This window comes from Sus scrofa, chromosome 3 (assembly GCF_054392235.1).
Source record: "Sus scrofa isolate SSC_HxYL_T2T_F1_AM1 chromosome 3, Sscrofa_HxYL_maternal_Yorkshire_Landrace_v2.0, whole genome shotgun sequence".
NCBI lineage: Eukaryota > Metazoa > Chordata > Mammalia > Artiodactyla > Suidae > Sus > Sus scrofa.
This window is the reverse complement of record NC_139385.1, coordinates 122,556,099-122,579,751: the sequence shown is the minus strand read 5'-3', so window position 1 is coordinate 122,579,751 and position 23,653 is coordinate 122,556,099. Positions and strand designations below refer to the sequence as shown.

Below are 23,653 nucleotides of genomic sequence, written 5' to 3'. Positions count from 1 at the left end.
GAGTTTTCTTTTTTCTTTCTTTCTTTTTTTTTTTTTTGCTTCTGCATGAGGCATACACAGTTTCCTGGGCCAGGGATTGAATCTGCTGGACAGCAGCAGCAGTGACAATGCTGGATCCTTAACCCGCTGTGCCGCAGGAGAACTCCAGAGAAGAGGTTTCTGATGAAGTGGTAGTAAGTTGGTGTACTTTCCCCATTGGCCTTACCTGAAATAGGTGTTTGTGTTCATAACCTTATTCAGAAGCTGCATTTGGGTGAACCACTTCTGGATCATTCACAGGTAGCCTTAGAAATTCATTTAGTTGAAGGTAGGGACCTGGGACACTCTTGACTAAGTTTCAATGTTTCAGGCAAATTAAATGTTACTGATGAGACTATCAAACTTTTTTATACTTTGGCTCTTAATTGTAACTTCTCTTTTGGGTTTATTACTGTAGATACATTTCTCAGGACTTGCAAAATGTGCATTGTTTTTTTCTGTATTTAAAGTTATTTTTTGTTAAATCTTTTTTTAACTTTTTGTTGATTCAAGTGTGTCAGGTGAATCACATTCTTCAAATGTAACATCTCTAGGATAACTAGGAGTCAAAAGAAAATGCCTCATAAATCTACTTCTTGATATTCTTTATGTACTGGTAACATCTTCGTTTTCATTGGTGGCCTTTTGGGTTGGGCAGATTTTTATGTATTCTGGGCTGATTTTTTTTGCATTTTAGAGTAAAGATCTTGTGCTATTGAGAAAATACTCTCTTTTCTATGGTATAAGTCTCACACTAAAAGAATGGTTTTCTCAGAGCGTTATGCTAAAACATAAGCTAGCAAGCTTTAATTTTAAAAAATTAGAAATAAATGGAAGAAAAATTCTGAAATTATAAATTATTATTCAGTATTATAAACTAATGTAGTACTCTAAAGTTGTTTTTTTTTTTTTTTTTCCTTGTCTTTTTAGGGCTGCACCTGTGGCATATGAAGGTTCCCAGGCTAGGGGTCGAATTGGAGCTGTAGCCATTGGCCTATACCACAGCCACAGCAACACCAGATCGGACCTGTGTCTGACACCTACATCACAGCTCATGGTAATGCTGGATCCTTAACCCACTGAGCGAGGCCAGGGATTGAATCTGCGTCCTCACAGATACTAGTCAGATTCGTTTTCACTGAGCCACGACAGGACCCCCTCTTTTTTTTTTTTTTTTTTTTTTGAAGTTTTGATCATTGGTTGTCTTTGATGGATAGACAGGAGCTGTAAGTTCATTTTTTGAAGTAAATCAAAGAATCCTTAAGCTGTTTGACACTAGATTGAAACTTGTGCTTCTTAAGTCATTAGAATCACAAAGACTGTGAAACTTTCAGACTGACCCATAATCAGTCACTGAAGCAGCTTCTCTAGCTGTGTCCTTTACAGCTGCTCTACTAGTTAAAACTGTTAATTGATTCAAATTGAAGTAAATGCATGTTTATAAATATAAAAACATTTGAGTCTCTTTTCTGAGGACGAAGTCAGAATGCAAGGAAAGATTTGGGGCTGAAAAGGGGAACACATTGGCTCCTGTAATCTCTTTGCTTTGGGGTGGAGGCCACACTTGCATTTGTTGGGAAAGAAGTTGAAGCAGCATTGAGGCTGTTTGGACCTATTAAGAGAATACTACTAAGAGCGTACTAAGTGGTGCTACTTGCAACCCTTTCAGAGAGCTCTTCCCATTGGAGTGATTTTATTTTCTAAGTAGTGAGAAAGGAGTGATCAAAGAGCACATCCCACCTCTATTTTTTTAAATGTCTCCTGTTAGCAGATTGTAGGTTAGTGGGCATTTGTATTTATGCATGAATGGTGTTTCAGTGTTTGTAATAATAAAAAGTTGTTTTTTCTTTTTTTCCAGGAAGGTCCACAGAGGAAAAAAAGAAAATCAGAAGCTGTAGAAACGAGTAACCAAGATGACTTATTGGCGCTTGGTACAGCAGTTGGTAGTGTTTTATTATACAGTACAGTAAGGGGAGAATTACACAGTAAATTGATAGTAAGTATATATGTTATGTTTGAATGTATGCATGTGTGTGTATTTTAAATAAAAGATGATGGAAACTGAGTCTTAAGAGATTTTTAAAAACAAAACAGGAGTTGCCTTTGTGGCTCAGTGGTTAACGAACCTGAATAGGATCCATGAGGATGTGGGTTCTATCCCTGGCCTCGCTCAGTGGGTTAAGGATCCAGCGTTGCCAGGAGCTGTGGTGCAGTTTGCAGATAGTGGCTTGGATCCTGCATTGCTGTGGCTGTGGTGTAGGCCAGCAGCTGTAGCTCTTATTTGACCCCTAGCCTGGGAACCTCCATTTGCTGCGGGAAGCGGCCCTAAAATAGCAAAAAAAAAAAAGATATGCTATAGGATCTGCAGCATAGGGACATTTTTCTGGCCCTTCCACATTTGAATTTTGAACAGCATTTTTTGATAATACCTATGATAGGTAACCTAGTCATTCTTATAGGTCAGACTATGAAGAATATGAAGAATTGTTGACTAGGTTTTAAATAAGAAAGGGTAGAAAGAACATCTGAGTATCACAACACCTGCAGGAAGGAGTGTGCTGCCTCCAGGGCTAGGGAACAAGGAGCGGGGTTCAGTGGATTGTTGTTGAAACTCAGACCTTTGAGGAGCAGGTGCTGCCCTCCTGAGAAGGAGTGGCCCCGTGGGCTTAAGGTGCAGATCTCTGCGGGAAGGGGTCTAGCTGACTCCTGGTGTCTCTGAAGGGAAGTGATGAAACTGATTCTCAAACTGCAGATTGGGTTCAGCTGCTGCCAGGATTGCCAGCTGCTTCAGGGGTGAAGAAAATTGGGATGATGCAAACTGGGAGACAGGAAGAAACAAGCCTTGTCTCCCTCTGGCACCATCACTAGTAAAGCCTACTAACCATCCAGCTTGCAAAGCAGAAATGAGGTTGCAGAGTCCCAGAGTCACAGGGCAGAGATGTAAGGGCATGGTGCTGCAAGACAGTAACTTAACTGGCATAATTTGTTTCGGACAATATCTATTACATACAGTATGTTGTCTGTGTATAGGAATGCTCTCTGTACATGAATAAAAGAATGTTTTCTGTTTTAAGTAACATCTATCCATAGATAGTTTGGAACTACATGAAAAAATTATATCTAAATCTTATCACCCAGAGATCTCTGATAGATTATATATTTCTTTGCTTTAGGCATGTGTTTAAAAAGATACATTTGGGTTCTGTCCATGTATTTTGTATCCTGATATTTTCCGTTGAATTATTGCATGAGCAGTTTTCATATTTGTCAAGAACTAGTTAGACATTTTCAGTGACTGCCTAAAAATCCCATTCAATTGGATAATCTCTTGATGATTCAGCTACTACTGAACTATTTAGGTAGTTTCTGATTTTTTTTTAAATTTTATGGAAGATTTTTTTTTTTCCTTACATGAGTTCCCAGAATTACTAACCTGTAGTTAATGAGGTAAAGGTGTGAATGTTAAGCCTTTTTATACATAGTATAAAAGTTTTCTGGATATTTTCCTAATTTGTGCTTGTATCAACAATGGAAGGATAGGGCCTGTATTTCAGTAGGCTTTTTTTTGCCATCATTGATTATTCCTATTAAAACAGCAATAGCACTAACCAAAAATCCCAGCTAATTTTGTAGGTGACATTTTTAATATGACTTTTAAATCTTTATTTAAAAATTGTTTTTATTTAAAAATTTTTTTAAATTGAAGTATAGTTGATTTACAACATTGTGTTTCTGCCATAGAGCAAAGTGATTGGATTATACATACATACTCATGTTTTCTTCATTATGGTTTATCATAGGACATTGAATATAGTTCCCTGTGTTATACAGTAGGACCTTGTTCTTTATCGCCTCCATATATAATAGTTGACATCTGCTAACCCCAACCTCCCACTCACTTCTCCCCCCCAGCCCCCTTCCCTTTGGCAGCCACAAGCCTGTTCTTGTTTGTGAGTCTGTATCTGTTCCTAGATAGTTCATTTGTGGCATATTTAGATTCCACATATAAGTAATATACGGTAATTTGTCTTGCTCTTTGTGACTTCACTTAGCATGGTAATCTCTAGTTGCATCCATGTTGCTGTTCTTTCTTATGGTTGAGTAGTATTCTATCGTGAATATGTACCACATCCTCTTAATCCATTCATCTATCAGAGGACATTTGGGTTGTTTCCATGGTTTAGCTATTGTGTATAGTGCTGCAGTGAACATAAGGGTGCATGTATCTTTTTGAATTATAGTTCTGTTAGCAAAAGTGGAATTGCTGGATCCTATGGTAACTCTGCCTTTAGTTTTCTGAAGAACCTCCATACTGTTTTCCATAGTGGTGGTTCCAACTTACCTTCCTACCAGCAGTGTAGAGGGGTTCCTTTTTCTCCTCACCCTGTGCAGCACTTGTTATTTGTAGACTTTTTAACGATCGGCATTCTGGCCACTGTGAGGTGGTACCTGATTCTAGTTTTGATTTGCATTTCTCTAACGAGTAGTAATGTTGAGCATTTTTTCATGTGACTATTGGTCATTTGTAGTTCCCTCTTTGGAAAAATGTCTGCTTAGGTCTTCTGCCCACTTTTCAATTGGGTTGTTTATTGGTGAGTTGTATGAGTTGTTTGTATATTTTGGAAGTTAGTTGCATCATTTGCAAATATTTTCTCATTCCATAGGTTGTCTTTTTTTAATTAAAAAAATTTTTTATGGTTTCCTTTGTGCAAAAGCCTGTAAGTTTGATTAGGTCTCATTTGTTTGTTTTTATTTCTGTTGCCTTGGGAGACCTAAGAAAACATTTGTGTGGTGTCAGAGAATGTCTTGCCTATGATCTCTGTGAGGAATTTTATGGTGTCATGTCTTATGTGTAGTCTCTAACCTATTTTGAGTTTATTTTTGTGTATGATGAGATTTACATGTTGATGTCCCACTTCTCCAGCACCACTTGCTGAAGAGACTGTCTTTTTCCCATTGTATATTCTTACCTCCTTTGTCAAAGATTAATTGACTTTAGATGTGTGGGTACATAGCTTTTATGTTAAAGATTATAAAAATAATACATAGCTATTAAAACATTCCGAGGTATATCTAAAGGAAATCTCCTTTTATTCCTCTTCCTTCTCCAAGTTGGGTGTGCTCCTCACGTGAGCTTTTACCCCACTGCAGTCCAGGGCCCGTTCTTTGACTTGGTCAGTCTTCTGTGGTCCTCTGTGGTGTGATAGCTGCTTTACTCAGCGACTATGGCTGCAGACATGATGCTGATGGGACTCTTTTTTAGTTTGTTTTGATACCTCACAGGACTATATATAAATCCCTAACAGGAAATGAGTTTATTAAAAAGGAACCAAAAGGATTATGGCACGGAATGTTGGGATGGTGTGGTGAGGAAGAAAGGGACCAGGCTTTGGAACTAGTGTGTCATGAGGTTGAGTCGTTCTAGTTATATCGAGAATAAGTTAAATGATTAAAAAGATGAAAAGTCCTTCTGGTTATATTGAGTTAGACCGAGGATAAGTAATTCAGCTTATCTGTTCGGTATTTTGTAACCTGTCTTATATGGCTTCATTGAAATTTAGACATGATAATGTATTGAAAGGGCCTAATATCGAGTAAATGTTTATTGAGTGAGTATTGATATTGAGTAAATGTTGAGTGAGTAAATGAATGGAGGAGTGGAGAGTTGCTGGATTGCTTTTCAACAAATGTATGCTAGCCCCTAGGAATGTATGATAATGCCGCTTTCACTATATAGTCTTATGCAGTTATAATGCTAAACAGATTGCTAGATGAACAGATCGAAAATGTTATTTTGTTTTGCTTTGTATCCCTGAGATTACTAACTTTGTTTTTTTTTGTTTTGTTTTTGTCTTTTTTTGCCTTTTCTAGGGCTGCTCCTGAGGCATATTGGAGGCTCCCAGGCTAGGGGTCTAATTGGAGCTGTAGCCGTTGGCCTACACCAGAGCCACAGCAACTCAGCATATGAGCCAGAGCCACAGCAGCGTGGGATCTGAGCCGTGTCTGTGACCTACACAGTTCATAGCACTGCCGGATCCTTAACCCACTGAGCAAGGCCAGGGATCAAACCTGAAACCTCATGGTTCCTAGCCAGATTCATTAACCTCTGAGCCACGATGAGAACTCCGGATTACTAACTTTGAAATTAAAATTTTTTACTGAATTCTTTGTATGGAGTTTATCTCTTCATATTCTTTATTCAGTTCTTTGTGAGTGTGGCTATAATGTAGGACTTGGAGTAGATGGCTGATAGGAAGGGAAGTAACAGCATTGAAACGTATTTTATTTTGGAGGTGGGAGCATTCTGTATGGTAGAAGTAGTGATTTTGAATTTTAACTTTTATGCTTAGATTAGGTATGTACACAGTGGTCAATCTCTGTATAGTTCATTAATGTGACTTCAGATGGAGTGAAAACAAATGGCTCACAGCATAGGTGATTTAGCACCTTATTCTGCTGAATGAACTGGTCCTGGAATGTGTAAGAGAGTGAAGACTTGAATTTGCCCTTCCCTGGTTGATGTCTCAATTCCAGTGTGCCTCTGAGTGAGCGTCTTGCTGTGCTGAGTATGTTTAAAGTTGATAGCAGCTGTAGCACAAGGAAACATGTAGTGTTCCACTGAAGAAACAGTGATTTTTTTTTTTTTTTTAAATATCAGACAGTTTGGTTTGTTTTTACAAAGGGATTTTCAAGGATAATTTTGATTAGACATGATTTTTACCTTAAATGTTGACTTTAAACCCTTTAAGATTTAACTTTACTAGTTCACTTGGGTGTCTCAAACTTTTTGCATGACATGTTTAGTGCTGGCATTCCCGTCAAAATCCAGTGGCATTTAGGACTAGTATCCTTTGACTTTATGACGTAGAAATATGTTCTTCCATCAGAGAAAGGAAAGTTAACGTTTAATGAAGTATAGCAGATTTATCTCTGTTTTTTTTTTTTCTTTTTTCTTTTTTATGGCTGCACCTATAGCATATGGAAGTTCCTGGGCTGGGGTTGAATTGGAACTGCAGCTGCAGCCTGTGCCACAGTCACGGCAACACTGGACCTGAGCCACATCTGCAGCCTAAACTGCAGCTTGTGGCAATGCCGTACCCCGCCCCCCCTCTTCTTTCCTTTTTTTGGCCACCCCATGGCCCATGGAGCTCCTGGGTCAGAGACCAGATTCAAGCTGCTATTGTGACCTATGCACAGCAGGCACTGCTGTATCCTTAACCCACTGAGTGAGGCCAGGGATTGAACCTGCCTCCTTACAGAGATAATGTCAGGTCCTTAACCTACGGAGCCACAATGGGAGCTCCAGATTTATCTCATTTTCAATGTTGGAAATGGATAGATACATTTTAGGTTAGGTTAATGGATAGGCTTTTTAAGTTAGTAATGATTCCAGGGTGCATGTTATATTGTAACAGATGAGCTTAATTTTTTTCTTTAAGTTTTTTTCTTTTTTTTAATCTGCAGAATGGTGGACATGACAACAAAGTCAATTGCATACAGTGGCATCAGGACAATGGATGTTTGTATAGTTGTTCAGATGATAAACATATTGTGGAGTGGAACACACAGACATGCAAAGTAAAGTGGTGAGTAACATGGATGGTTTTAGTTCCGTTTGGAAGTGCAGTTGAGTTTGAGAGATCAAGACCATATTCTTGATACAAGTAGAGTTTGATATTGGACGCAGTGGGGAATGTAGACACCAGTGAGATTATAGACTGTTCTCAAGGAACTTAAAATCGAATGTGGAAGATTTTAATATAAAAAAGTTAAAAAATAGTATGAGTAAAATAACTGCACAAGAGATGCCATAGGTAGCATGTAGTTACTGGTCAGATGGGTAGGGCGATTGGGAAGGCCTGGTGGAAAGGATTTCAGGTGGGTCTTCTAGGAGAGGTAGGATTTGAATAGAAGAGGATGGGAGAATCCTTTGAGGGTGGGGAAGGAAGGTGGGTTGGGAATGTGGCCAGAGCAAAGGCTAGAAGAAGGGGAATGAGAGATTTACATGGTACCAAGTAAGAGGAAGGTCATACTGGGGAATAACAGTTAGGATGTTGGATGTGAACTCCAAAGTATTTTAAAAGTCTGACTTTAAGCGTTGTAGTCAAAAATCTCAGACAACTTCCAGTTCAAGCACCTAATCCCGTGTTTGGCTGGATAATAGAAGTTCAATTAATGTGGACAGTTGAATGCCGTTGAACTTCGCATATAGATGAGGACCCTGAGCAGGATATCGATCCCCATGGGTCTTAACAGCTAGTAGGTGGCAGGGGAGTTCTAATCCTGCTGTCTTGAATTCTGGCACAGTGTTTTTCTGCTATATATACTAAAATGCCTTTTGTTTTGAGTTTTAGATTCTGTGTGGTAAGCAGGGGACACTGAAGGTCAGTGTCCTGGGAACAGAGTAACCAAATAATGCTTTAGGAAGGAAATCTGCTAGCATCGTGTAGAATATATGGGGGGATCTAGTTCAGAGGTAGAGAAGCCAGATCCTAGATGCTGGTTGTAACAGTCTGGGTATAGGATGCTAAGAGCGGGAAGGAAGAATGGAAAAGATATCAACCAAGAGTCTTGGGTAGGATGGGGGGGTTATTGAGTGAAGAAAGGAGTTAAATAAAATGTAACTAAGTTTTCAACTTTCTGAACTTATTAGGTGACTGGTGGTGTAGTTAATAGACATTCAGAAGAGGGACATGGTTTTAGAGTTTTTAAGCAAATTGAATTAACACATGAAAGGCAGGACCTGGCCGACTGAATGGGGATGGTGATAGAGGCATAGAATTTAAAGGAGTTGGGCCTCCTCATCTGCTTAGTAAGTGCATTCCATTTACCTCATTACTTCCGATGGTAGTTTCAGTTTCACACCGATGGCCCGAAAGAGCCGCCTGTGGAGATTCTCATCCCCTGGGTCTGGGTGGGGCCCACGCCACTGTACTCAGAGTGGTGTCTGGCTGAGAGTTCACCCAGTCAGTTCCCTGACAGGGGGACGAATAATGTTCGAGGCCCTGTCCCTGTTACAAACCGTGAGGTGACTCCACCCCTTTGACAGTTACTAAATAGATCGGATCAGGGCTAAGCTCTCATCCAAACCTTGTCTCATACAGCATGGTTTCCAGTTTCATTCTTGGCATTTTTATGCTCTAGTTAATTGATGTTGTTTTCCATTTGGGGTATTATCTGGAAGATGAGGATTTAGCTCTTAGCCTTTTTCTTTTCCTGTCCCCATTTTCCCAGTATTGTAATACCACACTTTTTAAGCAGTATTCATTGTTCACAATATGACTACTTAAATACTGCTACAGATGAGACTTTGTACTGTTTATATTATCCTTTTGGCACAAATTTTGCTTTTGAGGGGTTATGATTGCTTCATGGTTCATTTGCTTAGTTTAGTATCTACCTGTCATTAGATTAGTCTCTCTCCTGCAGTGGTGTAAATCTCAGCTATTTTCAGATTAACTTCAGTTAATCAATTAGTTATATTAATCTTTGGAGGTTTCCTTCCAGTTTCACTTATTTCTTGGAGGATTTCTCTGTCTTCTTCCAGCAATTATCTTGGGATTTCCTTTCATCATTATTTTGAAAATTCTCTTGCCAGATGGAGCCTCTTTTTCTTGGATCCATTTTTCTCTTTGTTGGTTTATTCCCTCTTTTTAGTGACACACACCAATTGGTTGCTTCCTGAGAAAGAATGCATGGATGGTGAATTTATTGAGATTTTGCTGGTTTACCATTGTTTTTTTTTGTTTGTTTTTTTTTTGTCTTTTGTCTTTTTGTTGTTGTTGTTGTTGCTATTTCTTGGGCCTCTCCCGCGGCATATGGAGATTCCCAGGCTAGGGGTCCAATCGGAGCTGTAGCCACCGGCCTACGCCAGAGCCACAGCAACGTGGGATCCGAGCCGTGTCTGCAACCTACACCCCAGCTCACGGCAACGCCGGATCGTTAACCCACTGAGCAAGGGCAGGGACCAAACCCGCAACCTCATGGTTCCTAGTCGGATTCGTTAACCACTGCGCCACGACGGGAACTCCCTGGTTTACCATTGTTTTTATTCTATCCTCATGGTTGACTGATAATGTGAAGATGGTGACTTTGGGTTGGAAGTAATTTTCCCTCAGGATATTGAAATATGGTTTGTTTTTAGGTTTATTTTTTCTCTTACTATAGTTGATTTACATTGTTCTGTCAATTTTCTGCTGTACAACAAAGTGACCCAGTCATACACACACACACAGTCTTTTTCTCACATTATCCTCCATCACGTTCCGTCAAAGTGACTAGATATAGTCCCCTATGCTCTACAGCAGGATCTCATCTCTTATCCACTCCAAATGCAGCAGTTTGCATCTACTGACCCCAAACTCCCAGTCCATCTCACTCCCTCCCCTCATTTTTTTTAGCTTTGATTATTAATTATTCTTATATTCTAAAATATCCTGTGCTTTTTTTTTCTTTAGTCAGTGAATGATGTTGGCACCTGAGGGACCAGTGAGCCTGAGGGGTCACGTTCTTCATTCTGGTATTCTGTATTTGATCATTTCATTCCCTCTGTTTTCTCTTCCTCTTGTACTACATACTGTAATCTAGATGTTGCATATCCTGGACTAATCCTTTAAATTTCTTAGTTTATTCTCATTTCCCCTCTTGTCTTTTCCTTCTGTTACCTAGGTAATTGCTTCAGTTTCACCTTCTAAATCTTGTATTGAATTTTTAAGTTTCTCTAACCAAATTTTTAATTTCTGGGAGCTACTTTTTATTTTTTGAATACTTGTTTTTGTTGTGTCATATTTTTTTTCCTGAATATAATATTTTCTAATTCTGAAGATACAGGGTTTAAAGTTTTTTACTTTCTATCTATCTTGAGGATGTATTTTGATTTTTTTTGCTTGATTTTGGCCTCTTTGATGGTGATGTCAATCTTCAAATGACTAGAGAACCTTTGGCTGCTTGTTGTTTTTTTGAAAATGAAACATTAAAAAGCTGATTGGAAGGCCTGTGTGGATCTGTGGCTCAGTTGTTGGGCTTCCTTTGTAGAGTGATTTGGAGGTCTTCAGAGGCAGTATTCATAGGTAATTCCCGGTAGGTAATTTCTCTAGCTTACTTGTGTTTACGCATCTAGGTTGGTAGGTCCAGGTTGGGGCTTGGGAATTTGTAATTCTGACAGGTTCCCAGGTGCTGCTGATGGAGCAGCTTTACACATTAGGTTGCAAAGTTCTTTTGTTGTTGTTGTTGTTGTTGTTGCTGCTGCTATTTCTTGGGCCGCTCCCGCAGCATATGGAGGTTCCCGGGCTAGGGGTTGAATCGGAGCTGTAGCCACCGGCCTACGCCAGAGCCACAGCAACGCGAGATCCGAGCCACGTCTGCAACCTACATCACAGCTCACGGCAACGCCGGATCGTTAACCCACTGAGCAAGGCCAGGGACCGAACCCTCAACCTCATGGTTCCTAGTCGGATTTGTTAACCACTCCGCCACGACGGGAACTCCAGGTTGCAAAGTTCTTAACGGGGAGGGAGCGGGGATGCGGTGGTGGTAGCACTCTGCTGGTGTTTTTAGAGCTGTATGGTAGAGTATATTTTGGAAGCTTGTCGGGTGGCAGTCATATCTTTTTTAAAAAGTGTATCAATTCAGTGAATAGATGTTGGAACAAGGGATGTAGGTGAGTGTTGAAGCTGTGGAAATTGATGAGAAATGAAGAACCAGTGAGGATAAAGGAAAGTTCTCATACATTATTGATGCATTTCCTTGATATATTGGTGAGATTGAATATTTTCTTTTTTTGACTTTGTATTTTTTCTACGAGCTGCTTGTTTTTATCCTTTTGTTTTGTTTTGTTTTGTTTAGGGCCGCACCTGCGGCATATGGAGGTTCCCAGGCTAGGGGTCAAATCAGAGCTGTAGCCAACAGCCTACGCCAGAGCCCCAGCAACGCGGGATCCGAGCCTCGTCTTCGACCTACACCACGGCTCACAGCAATGCTGGATCCTTAACCCACTGAACCAGGCCAGGGATTGAACCCGCAACGTCACAGTTCCTAGTTGGATTTGTTTCTGCTGTGCCAAGACAGGAACTCCATATCCTCTGTTTTTATTTTGAGTTTTTTTTTAAACTCAAGGAGTTATTTCTTTTTTTTTGGTCTTTTTGCTATGTCTTGGGCCACTCCCGCAGCATATGGAAGTTCCCAGGCTAGGGGTCGAATCGGAGCTGTAGTCACCGGCCTACGCCAGAGCCACGGCAACGCAGGATCCAAGCCGAGTCTGCAACCTACACCACAGCTCACGGCAACGCTGGATCCTTAACCCACTGAGCAAGGGCAGGAACTGAACCCGCAACCTCATGGTTCCTAGTCGGATTCATTAACCACTGCGCCACGATGGGAACTCTAAGGAGTTATTTCTTGAATGTAAAGAGCTATTTATGTATTCTAAATATTAATTCTTTGCCTATATATATTTTTTCTAAACTTGGGCATAAAACATATCTATTGGTCAGAATATACAAACCGAGAGCTTTTCAGAAGCACACAGCTGTGCATACAATATAGAAAATATTAGCATATACCATAAAGTAACAATGGTTATTCCCTAGTTTTGGATGATATAAAGGAGAAAACCTTTTAGAAAAATGTCTTCTATTTTTACTTAGAGATTTAAATTATTTCTTTCTTTCTTTTTTTTTTTTTTTTTGTCTTTTTGTCTTTTTGCCATTTCTTGGGCCGCTCCCGCAGCATATGGAGGTTCCCAGGCTAGGGGTCTAATCGGAGCTGTAGCCGCCGGCCTACGCCAGAGCCACAGCAACATGGGATCTGAACCGCATCTGCAACGTACACCACAGCTCACGGCAACACCAGATCGTTAAATTATTTCTTAGATACACCATGACTAAAGGTCACTATAATGCTAGAGAAATTTTGGCAGCAATTGTTTTATAAATACCAAGCAAATGAGACAATTGTTTGAACTCAGTGCATGTCTTGGAAAAAGTTAAGTGAGGATAATACAGGAAAAGAAAAAGTCACCGGATAAATTTGCATTTTCAGCCAGATGTAAATACTATGACAGAAAAAAAAGCCAGAAGTTCCCATTGTGGCTCAGCAGGTTAAGGACCTGATGTCTCTCTGAGGGAGTGTGTTTGATCCCTTGCCTTGCTCAGTGGGTTAAGGATCCAGCGTTGCTGCAAGCTGTGGAGTAGGTCACAGATTGACTCAGATCCAGTGTTGCTGTGATTGGATTAGGCCTCAGCTGCAGCTCTGATTCGACCCCTAGCCTGGAAACTTCCATATGCTGTGGGTGTGGCCCTGTGGAAAAAAAGGAAGAAAAGGAAAAAGAAAAAAAAGAAAAGGCCAGGCAGAGACCATATAGAGCCAGAAGGAACCTTGGAGATCCTTCCTTCCTGACTCAATTTACATAGGAGCCCAGGTCATCCAGCCAGTTAGTGAAAGGCCAGAGGCTAAAATAAAATCCTAGAGAGTAGAAAAGAGTGGGGTAGTTACTTTCTCCAATTGTCTCAACATAACTGCACCACCATCAAAGAGGGTTTGAAATCCACCCAGGAAAACCTCAGGCTCCAAGCTGGTCTGCAGATAGAATAGGAGAGAATCACAACACCGCTTGGGAATACAACGAAGGTCAGATTTTTCTCTCTTCTCAAGAGAGCCTAAGATATTTCTTAATCAGCATGTGAGAGCTATTATTAAAAAAAAAGGCAGCTATGACAGCCCAGATGGATGCGTGCATATGTATGTTTTTGATATTGTTCTAGCTTTCTGCTTTTAATGTTATCACTTATATTGTGGTACAGAAAGTTTCATTTAGTTAAATTTGGTTATTTTTTCCTTTGTGATTCCTCATTCGTAATTGCTTTGGAAGGCTTTTTCTAACTCCAGGATTATTAAAACATTCTCTTTTCTTTTTTTAATACTTATTTTTTAACCAGTTAGTTTGGGTTTAATTTATTAAGTTGTGTGTGTGTGTAGTGTAAGACAGGAATCTGATTTAGTTTTTCCAAATGAGTAATTTGACATACTTCCATGTGACTAGCCAGAACATTGCATTTTCTTTCACTTTAGAATTAACCTTTTTTGGTAAGAAGGTTGCAACTGTCGTTTCTTGATTTTATAAGTGACTAATCAAGCTCCTTGTTGCTTATAAAAGCATTAAAGTTTACAATAATCTGCTGAGACTCTTGCTGCTAATCATACTCGTGGTGTCAGAAAGGGATCATCTATACCTGAGTTATTTTGCCCCGTCAGATGGGGGCATATCTATGTGGATTTGGGATAGAAATAATCTTTTTGTACTGTAGGTTGAGAGATCATTTATGTTGCTAAGTAAATTAAATCTTCAACTTTCCAGAGAATGCAGGAACCATGGAAGGGGATAGGATGGGTTGCAGAGGTCCCTCTAACATGACATGAACAAAATCCACCTCACGGATCACAGGATGCACAACCACCCATTCTGTATTCTTAGAACTCTTACCCATTTCCTGGTACCTCCCCAGTAGGACAGAGGAGGAGTCTCTGAAACAGGATTTTAGGGAATGCGGTTTGGCATAGACCCTTGAGTGGTGTTTTTAATGCCATGTTGGTTTTTGGTATCTTTGTGTTCTGAGTAAAGTTTTCTCCCCACTCATTGACCTGTTTTTGTTTCTCTTCACAATACAGCAAATGGAAAGGTGATAATAGCAGCGTCAGTTCCCTGTGTATCAGCCCAGATGGAAAGATGTTGCTTTCAGCTGGTCGAACAATCAAACTATGGGTTTTGGAGACCAAAGAAGTCTACAGAGTGAGTGAATCAAATTAATTGTAAGCGTAACAGTCATCTAGAGTAAGTATGCAGAAAGGCAGAAGTCTGAGCCATAGAATGCTGTTTTAAGAGGAAGATTTGTTATTTTCAAGCATATGAAATAATAGAATTAATAGGCAAAAGTTAGAGGTTCAGCATGTCCATTTCGCATGCATTGGAAGAATGCATAATAGAGAAAATGAAATGAGTGGAATTTGAATTTAAAATCTATTCAATAATTACAGTAGTTTTTATTTGCAGCCTGTACCCAGCATTGGATATACCTACAGTATTTAGCTGCGGAGATTTAGTATTACATTTTGAGTGTGCTCAGGGGTTACTGAACTTTTGGTGCTGTGATGATGCCTTAAAATTGTGGTTTCGACTCACTGAGAGTAACATGAGGACCTACAATTCCTTGGCTGTGTCTGAGCACCCAAGCACCCCTTTAAAAATGGATAGAATGAAATGAATCTTTAATGCAGAAACGAGGTAAAGATTGTCGGGTAGGGTCATGAAAGTTAGAAGGGACATCTTTAATGTTTAGTTTTGTCAGATGGAGTTTATTAAAAGGAATAAAGAGTTCCTGTAGGTGGCGCAGTAGAAACGAATCTGACTAGCATCCATGTGGATGTGGGTTTGATCCCTGGCCTTGCTCAGTGGATCAGCAATCTGGCATTGCTGTGAGCTGTGGTGTAGGTCACAGACAAGGCTTGGATCTGGCATTGCTGTGGCTGTGATATAGGCTGGTAGCTGTAGCTCTCATTCGACCCCTAGCCTGGGAACTCCCATATGCCGTGGGTGTGGCCATAAAAAGCAAAAAAAAAAAAAAAAAAAAAAGAAGGGAAAAAACAATTGAAAGGAATAAAGCACAAATAACCTTTGTCTGGAGCTCTGATTTCAGATATGTATCATTTATGATGCATACAAATTCTTAATTTTTGCTGGTGTTTTATGTCCGTCCTCTCCTAAATGAGATTTAACTTTCTCTAGCACTTCACAGGACACGCGACACCAGTTTCATCACTTATGTTCACTACTATCAGACCTCCTAATGAGAGCCAACCGTTCGATGGAATTACAGGTCTTTATTTCTTATCTGGAGCAGTACACGACCGGTTACTTAATGTCTGGTATGTAGTCTTTTGGATTTGGGTGATAACATTGCCTTGAAAGAATCAGTCACAGCTTATGGGGTTAATATAAATGATGAATGTGAGACTTACTTTGTTGTAGTTAATGTTAGATTTACATTGACTTGTAATGAAGAGTTGAGCCTGCCCCCAAATCACATCTCTATGAGAAAAATTAAAATGAATTTGGTATTAAAGTTTTATCAGAGTTTTAAATTTAAGAAGTATCTTGGATTTTATAACATCATCTGATAGTAAAGATAAATTTTTAACCTGCTATTCATAGATAGAATAAATAGAGATTTAAAAAATAGTAGTTTCTCATCCTAGTCATTAATTAGCTGAGCATACTATTGAGCGTAAAAGTTACTATAACTAAAAGTTACTATAAATTTGTAGCATATCTCAGAAATGAGACTCATCAAATCTGTATTTCTTTTTTTTTTTTTTTTTTTGTCTTTTTTGGCCTTTTCTAGGGCTGATCCTGCAGCACATGGAGGTTCCCAGGCTAAGGGTCTAATCAGAGCTGTAGATGCCGGCCTAAACCACAGCCACAGCAACGCGGGATCCGAGCCGCATCTGCAACCTACACCATAGCTCATGGCAACGCTGGATCCTTAACCCACTGAGCAAGGCCAAGGATCGAACCCGCAACCTCATGGTTCCTAGTCAGATTTGTTAACCACTGCGCCACGACCTGAACTCCTCAAATATGTATTTCTACAGCTAGTTATGTAGGGAAAGATTCATGAGGCCTACGGTGGACCTTTGTTCACCTTCAAACCATCACCTTAGTTCCCAGTTAGGCCTCTGATAGTCCAGTTGCATTGTTTTCTTTTCTGTGTCTCATTTTCGAGGCGTGCCTATTGGAATAATTTTAGATCTAGAGAGTTTATCACTTACAAAAATTAGTGGAGTTCCCATTGTGACTCAGTGGGTTAAAGGCCTGATGTTTCTATGAGGATGCATGTTCCATCCCTGGCCTCTCCTGGTGGGTTAAGGATCTTGAGTTGTTGCCGCTGCGGGGTAGGTTGCAGATGTGGCTCCAATCTGGTTTGCTGTGGTGGGGCTGTTAAAGAAAAAAAAATAGTAATGCCAAAAAACGATAAAAACTGCCACCAAAATCTCCTGGCATCACTGAAGTGCTTTAGTCCTAAATGCCTTACTTACCTCTGGGTCATGAGACTGGGGTCTTCAGCTACAACATTTCTTGTGTAACAGAAAAGTTGATTTCTATTGTCTTAAGATCCTGAAAATAGTATGTGTATGCCTGGAGCATCCTAGTAACTGAGGAGTAGAGTATAAAAACAAATTAAAATGCATATTGAGGGAGTTCCTGTCGTGGTTCAGACAGAACGAATCTGACTAGGATCCATGAGGACGCAAGTTTGATCCCTGACCCTACTGAGCATGTTAAGGATCCAGTGTTGCTATGGTGTAGGCCAGCAGCTGTAGCTCCACTTAGACCCCTAGCCTAGGAACTTCCATATGCCTTGGGTTCGGCCCTAAAAAGACCAAAAAAAAAAAAAAAAAAATGCATGTTGAAAGACTGTTCCAAAAGGCCATTCATGAAAACTGTTTTGGTAGGTGAAGCAAACCTCAGTTTCCCTGGTAATTACCTTTGAAAGAAACATTTCTTAAAGAAAATAACATTTTCTTCTAACAGTGGCTTCTTACTGCTGAGTGAAGATTAAAATAAAATTTTAAAAACTTTTATAGAGCTCCCTTTGTGGCTCAGTGGTTAAACAAACCCAGCTAGGATCCATGAGGATGTGGGTTCGATCCCCGGCCTTGCTCATTGGGTTAAAGATCCGGCGTTGCCTCAAGCTGTGGTTTAGGTCACAGATTCCACTTGGATCTGGCGTTGCTGTGGTGTAGGCCAGCAGCTCTATCTCCGATTGGACCCCTGGTCTGGGAACCTCCATATGCTGCAAGTGCAGCCCTAAGAAGGAAAAAAAAAAAATTAAAAAACAAACAAAAAAGCTTTTATATTACTGTAAGGAGGCAGTACTATTCTCCTGTTGATGGGCTAAATGGCAGTTTCTACTAAATATAGTGGTCTGATAGCAGTGATTTTGAACATACACATAGTATGGATAACTTCATTTTAGAATGAATTTTGTTTTATTAAGAAGTTATTGTGTGAATTCTCTGATGGCATGCTGTGCACATGGCCAAAATTTTTTTTTTTTTTTTTTTTTTTTTTGGTCTTTTTTGCAATTTCTTGGGCCGCTCCCGCAGCATATGGAGGTTCCCAGGCTAGGGGTCGAATTGGAGCTGTAGCCACCGGCCTACACCAGAGCCACAGGCAACTCAGGATCCGAGCTGTGTCTTCCACCTATACCACAGCTCACTGCAACACTGGATCCTTAACACACTGAGCAAGGCCAGGGATCAAACCTGCAACCTCATGGTTCCTAGTCAGATTTATTAACCACTGAGCCAGGGTAGGAACTGCTCTTACTCAGTCTTTATTTTTAAAATTTGTGTCCAGACTTTTTAAACAGCTTCATTGAAATATAATTGACAGATAATAAAATATACATATTTAAGGCCTATAACTTTTTTTCTTTCTTTCTAGGGCTGCCCCTGTGGCATATGGAAGTTCCCAGGCTAGGGGTCCATTTGGAGCTGCAGCTGCTGGCCTACACCACAGCAACACAGGATCTGAGTTGCATCTGCGACCTACACTGTAGCTTGCGGCATTGCCAGATCCTTGACCCACTGAGCAAGGCCAGGAATTGAACCTGCATCCTTGTTGGGTTCTTAAACTGCTGAACCCCATAGGAACTACAAGGCATATAATTTGATGAGTGTTGACTTATGTATGCGTATGTGGAGTTACTGCCATAATCAGGACAGGGACCATGCACATTGCTCACGAGTTTCCTCATACCCTTTTTAACCCCTTCTGCACCCCAGTCTGCAATCTTGGTGACATATGTGGGACATTACAGATAGAGTTACTATGGACGTTTGTGTGTAAGTCTTGGTACAGGCTATGATTAATTTCTCTTGGATAAATACTTAGGAGTATAATGGCTGGGTCATATGATAGGTATATATTTAACTTTTTAAGAAACTGCCAAATTTTTTCCAGAGTGGTTATGCTCTTACAGTCCCACCAGCTGTGGGAATGTAATCCCTTCACTCAAGAGTGTTGGCAGCTCATATTCTTCACTGTTCTATGTATACCTGTTAAAGACCATGAAATCACCACAAATTATTGATTTCCGGGTTTACAAATAAATTTTAGCTAGTAGGCAAATTCTCAAATAAGGAATCGGCAAGTAATGAGCATCATTTAACTTACCTATTTATAGAATCTATTTTCTCAGTATTGCTAGTATGTTAATTATCCTCATTAATGTGTAGATTTAATGTGAACCCAGTCAGAATCCCAGCAATCTCATTTTAATGTTCAAGTGGAGATGCAGAGCACGTAGAATAGCCAAAACTACTTTGAAAAAGAAGGAAAAATTGGAATACTGACTTTAAGATTTGCAAGGGTACAGTGATCAAGACAGTTGGCTTTGCCATCAAGATAGACAAATAGGAGTTTCTATTATGGCTCAGTGGTAATGAACCTGACTGGTAACCATGAGTTTCTGGATTCGATCCCTGGCCTTACTCAGTGGGTTAAGGATCCAGTGTTGCCACGAGCTGTGGTGTAGGTCACAGACATAGCTTGGATCTGGTGTTGCTGTGACTGTGGTGTAGGCTGGCAGCTGCAGCTCTGATTCGATCCCTAACCTGGGAACTTTCATAATGCTGCACCTGTGGCCCTAAGAAGACCAAAAAAAAAAAAACCCACAAAATGAGTTAACAGTAAAACATTGCTTATTGTTTAAAATCTCCTATAAATCTCCTATAAATGCGTTTGTGGTAGTGACACAAATGCTTCCCTTATTTAGATCTTTACTCACTTTGTTTAGATTTCAAAAGGTTAAAAAAAGCTATTGGGAACCTATTGCTCTGACTTTAGACTTTAGGTGTCCGACTCCCTTTACCTTTATCCTTTTCTCTTTCTCTCTTTTTTTTTTTTTTTTTTTGTTTTAATATCTAATTGGTTTTGTTATCTAGGCAGGTCCGGTCAGAAAACAAAGAAAAGAATGCAGTGATGTCTTTTACAGTTACAGATGAACCTGTCTACATTGATTTGACTCTGTCAGAAAACAAAGAAGAGGTAAGTGGTTCAGTTTTTTGAGTATTTGTTTTGGGACTTCACAGATACTATTTCCAAAATCAGGGTTTTGATGATTTGAGAAAGAGAGAAAATGAAATTAACAAAAATCTTAAACTGTTTGAAATACCCATTGGACAGTGCGGTGAGTGCTTATGAGGGGAAGGGACAAGGCACAGTGGCCTGTTCAGCAATCATGGCATGAGGGCCTGGAGGGCCTGCCGGTTCCCTCTTGGCAGCCAAGGTGCTTGGTAGGAGTGACTTCGCTCCTCTAACTTCCAGGCTGCCTTCTCCATGACTGCTGTCTTACTGGCCTAAACTTTTATTTATAAAAGCTTGAGACTAACAATCTTGACTTGTTACTTTGATGGAGTAGTTATTTTTTAATTCAAAAGTTGTATATCCTTGCTGATCTGATTTTCCTCTGGTTGTTTAAAGAGTGGAGAGGGAAGTTGGATTTTCCTAAGTAATTGTTAGAGTGGACTGAAGGTAGTACCTGTTACAGTGATGTTACATTTTTCTTTTAGCCTGTGAAGTTAGCTGTTGTTTGCAGAGACGGTCAAGTTCATCTTTTTGAACACATATTAAATGGGTAAGTAAGAAGTTTCTTAAGTCAGAAGTTTATTTGCCTTTCCTGTAACTTCTTTATACTCTCACCTCAGTCAGTGTTCTTTGCTGTATGTTACTCTTCAGTTGGATTGTTCTGAAAGCCTTCCGAATTCTTTATCTGTGTGACTACATACGTTCCTAGTGAGAACTCAAGTATTTGGGAGTCGTGGACCATTTCTTGATATTTGTCATTAGGAGAGTGGCTTTTTAATGATGCATACTTAGTAAATTTTGGTAGTTCTATCGTAAATTTTAAAAGAAATTGGTTCACTAGGAAAGCTTTGATACTACTTTCCCTTGCCACACATTTGTGGATCAGTGAAGCCTGGCAATGCTGGTGTTTTGGTGGACAACAGGGAGTGTTGCTGATGTGATATATAGTAGTCATACACCAGGAGTGGATAAATTTGATCTGCAGGCCAAATCTGCATATATGCCCCCCCATGAAAATATTTACTATCTGGCCCCTAGAAAATCTGCCAGCTCTTGCCATATGCTGTAACATGGTCTGAGACTTGGTCATGTACATAATTATGTTAAATTTTAAAATAGTTTCAACTTTTTATTGTCAGTTGGTATCCTTCCCTTTACAATTCCAGTATAGGAATTGTTTAAACAATAAAGTAATTGTAAAAGCAGTATATACCTATTTTAAAACATGCAGGACACATGCAATTGATTGTAAAACCTAGTCTCCCTCCATTGAGTTCTACTCCCTAGAGGTAACTTAACATTTCGGAGTGTAACACTTGAGGTCTTTAGTTACAATCGTGTGAGTACCTCAAACCTGTGTAATTGAGGGCTCAGAAGTAGCGGGCCGTGGTGAAGATTTGGCATTTCTCCTTGGGCAGTAGTAAACCACTGAACGATTTTAAACTAAGGATTGATGGGGTTTGACTTGAGTTTTAAGACATTAAGTTTTAAATCATTCTGTCTTATGTGAAGAGAATAGATAAGAGAAGGGTAAAGGGCCCAAGTCGGGGCCAAAAATCGGGGGTAGAGATGGTTGTGGAGTCAGGAAGCTAGGAGAGATTTGGAGAGACAGTGCCGTGCTTAACTCTTGGGGTTATGGAGGGCGTGTACTTACTGGCGATAAGATGTTTGTGCTGTGAGGAGTGTGTGGCTGAGACACAGGGAAGGACAAGGTCGTCGCAGGTGGGCTGAGGAATGGAGGGGGCAGGGGATCGGGATCATCAGCCTGCATGCTGCATATCGAAAGGACTGAGAAAGGAATTCCTAAGCAGCCGTGATGGATGGAGTGACAGTGAGCCCCTCACATCTTTAAGAAATGGGGAGTGATCCAGAGGCCACTGGATGGCAGCAGAAGGGGACTGTAGCTGGTAGCTGGTGACAACAATTTCAGAGATTTTCTAGGTGGTGGAGGGAGAGACTGTCTGTCTTGGGGTGTTAGTGAAGGACACGGAGTACACTAAGTCACGGCCTGGGGCCCTGGCACAGGGCTGTGGGGAGGGCTGTTGAGATGAGCGGCCTGGAGCAAGAAGGAGAAGAAAGCCCATGTAGAAGAAGTTAAGGCTCTGCTCTTGTTTATATTTTGCTGACCATTTTGCTCCTGGAACTATTGCAGAGAGAGGTCTTGGTGAGGCTTTGGAGGTTGGAAGCAATTAGAGACGGGGCTGATTAGAGTAGGGTGTGGACAGAGCCATTTGGGGCTGAAGGTCAGGGTGGTGGGGGAGCACTTGGGAACTTGGGGCCTCTTATGGGGGCCTCAAGGCTGGTCTGGGTGGTGAGATCTTGAATGTTGGCAGGGTGGGGGTGGATGAAATCTTTACCGGAGCTCTAGTCCTCTGGGGACCCTGATCACTCCTGATGCTAGTATGGAGGCCAGAGGGGGGTCACGTTTCATGAGTTGATGCCAACTTCAAAGAATTAGTGTGAGTGTGCTTTCGTATTTTCTAATCTGTTTTTTCCCCCCTCCCCATTTCTAGGTACTGCAAAAAGCCTTTGACTTCAAACTGCACAATTCAGATAGCAACACCTGGGAAAGGCAAGAAATCAACACCAAAACCCATCCCTATCATAGCAGCTGGTTTTTGCTCAGACAAAATGTCATTGTTGCTTGTATATGGCAATTGGTTTCAGCCCATCATTGAGCGAGTGGTACGTAGATGCTACTCTGGAGTGAAGTAATACAGTATCAGCATGTCTCTGGAAGAGAACAATTTTAAAATGATATATTGGTCTGCTTATTGGAATACTTAAAAAGATGTCATGCTTCCCTATAACTGAAGGACCTTTCTTTCAGTTTGTGGTTTATTTTAACTTGTGAGAAATCTGTATTGAGTTGGTTCTTGAACAACATAGGTTTGAACTGTGTGGGTTCACCTATAGATGGCTTTTTTCCAGTAGTAGATACTACGATGGTACACCATCTGAGGTTGACTCTGCGGATGCCGAACCATGGATATGTAGGAACCGCAGCTATGGAGGACCAGCTGTACATTATAAGTGGATTTTCAACTGTGCAGAGGGTTGGTGACCCTAACCGTTTATTGTTCATGGGTCAACTATATACTTTTACTTAACCCAGTATATCCAAAGTATTTTAATGCTTAGTTAATATAAAACACTGCTTGAAATATTTTATTAGGTCTTTGAAATCTGGTGTATATTTTTCACTTACAAGCACATCTTAGTTTGGGCTAGCTACATTTCAGGTGCTCAGTAGCTGTGGGTATGGGCGAGTTTGTCCAGTTACCCAAAAGATAAATCTTAGTAAAAGATCCCTTAGTAGTAGTACCCATTGAGTATTCTAAGTGAAAATATAATGGGCAGGATAACGATTGAGATTTTTTTGGTTATAGAGGTTTCTTTGGAGACTTTTGGTGAGTTACGAGCATATCCAATAGGTGAGAACTCTGAGGAATATTGCATGCCCAAGAAAGCGCTTGTGGAGTCTGTTTGAAA

General features: G+C 40.3%; 1 protein-coding gene and 1 non-coding gene across 4 annotated transcripts in view; both read left to right on the top strand.

Moving 5' to 3' along the window:
• WDR43 (WD repeat domain 43) overlaps nt 1–23,653 on the top strand; it is a 47,545-nt gene that overhangs the window by 5,245 nt on the left and 18,647 nt on the right. For all 3 annotated transcript variants that reach the window (XR_014842353.1, XR_014842354.1, XM_021087672.2), the window contains exons 2-8: nt 1,877–2,014; nt 7,483–7,604; nt 14,683–14,803; nt 15,797–15,936; nt 20,020–20,122; nt 20,647–20,711; nt 22,675–22,846. Coding sequence is in view for 1 of the 3 variants with exons in the window: in XM_021087672.2 (XP_020943331.1) it covers nt 1,877–2,014; nt 7,483–7,604; nt 14,683–14,803; nt 15,797–15,936; nt 20,020–20,122; nt 20,647–20,711; nt 22,675–22,846 (861 nt within the window). In the remaining 2 variants the exon portion in view is untranslated. The remainder of the gene's footprint in view (nt 1–1,876; nt 2,015–7,482; nt 7,605–14,682; nt 14,804–15,796; nt 15,937–20,019; nt 20,123–20,646; nt 20,712–22,674; nt 22,847–23,653) is intronic.
• On the top strand, nt 15,155–15,239 carry LOC146404904 (small nucleolar RNA SNORD53/SNORD92). Its single transcript, XR_014842643.1, has one exon. It is a non-coding gene; the product is annotated as a small nucleolar RNA SNORD53/SNORD92 (small nucleolar RNA).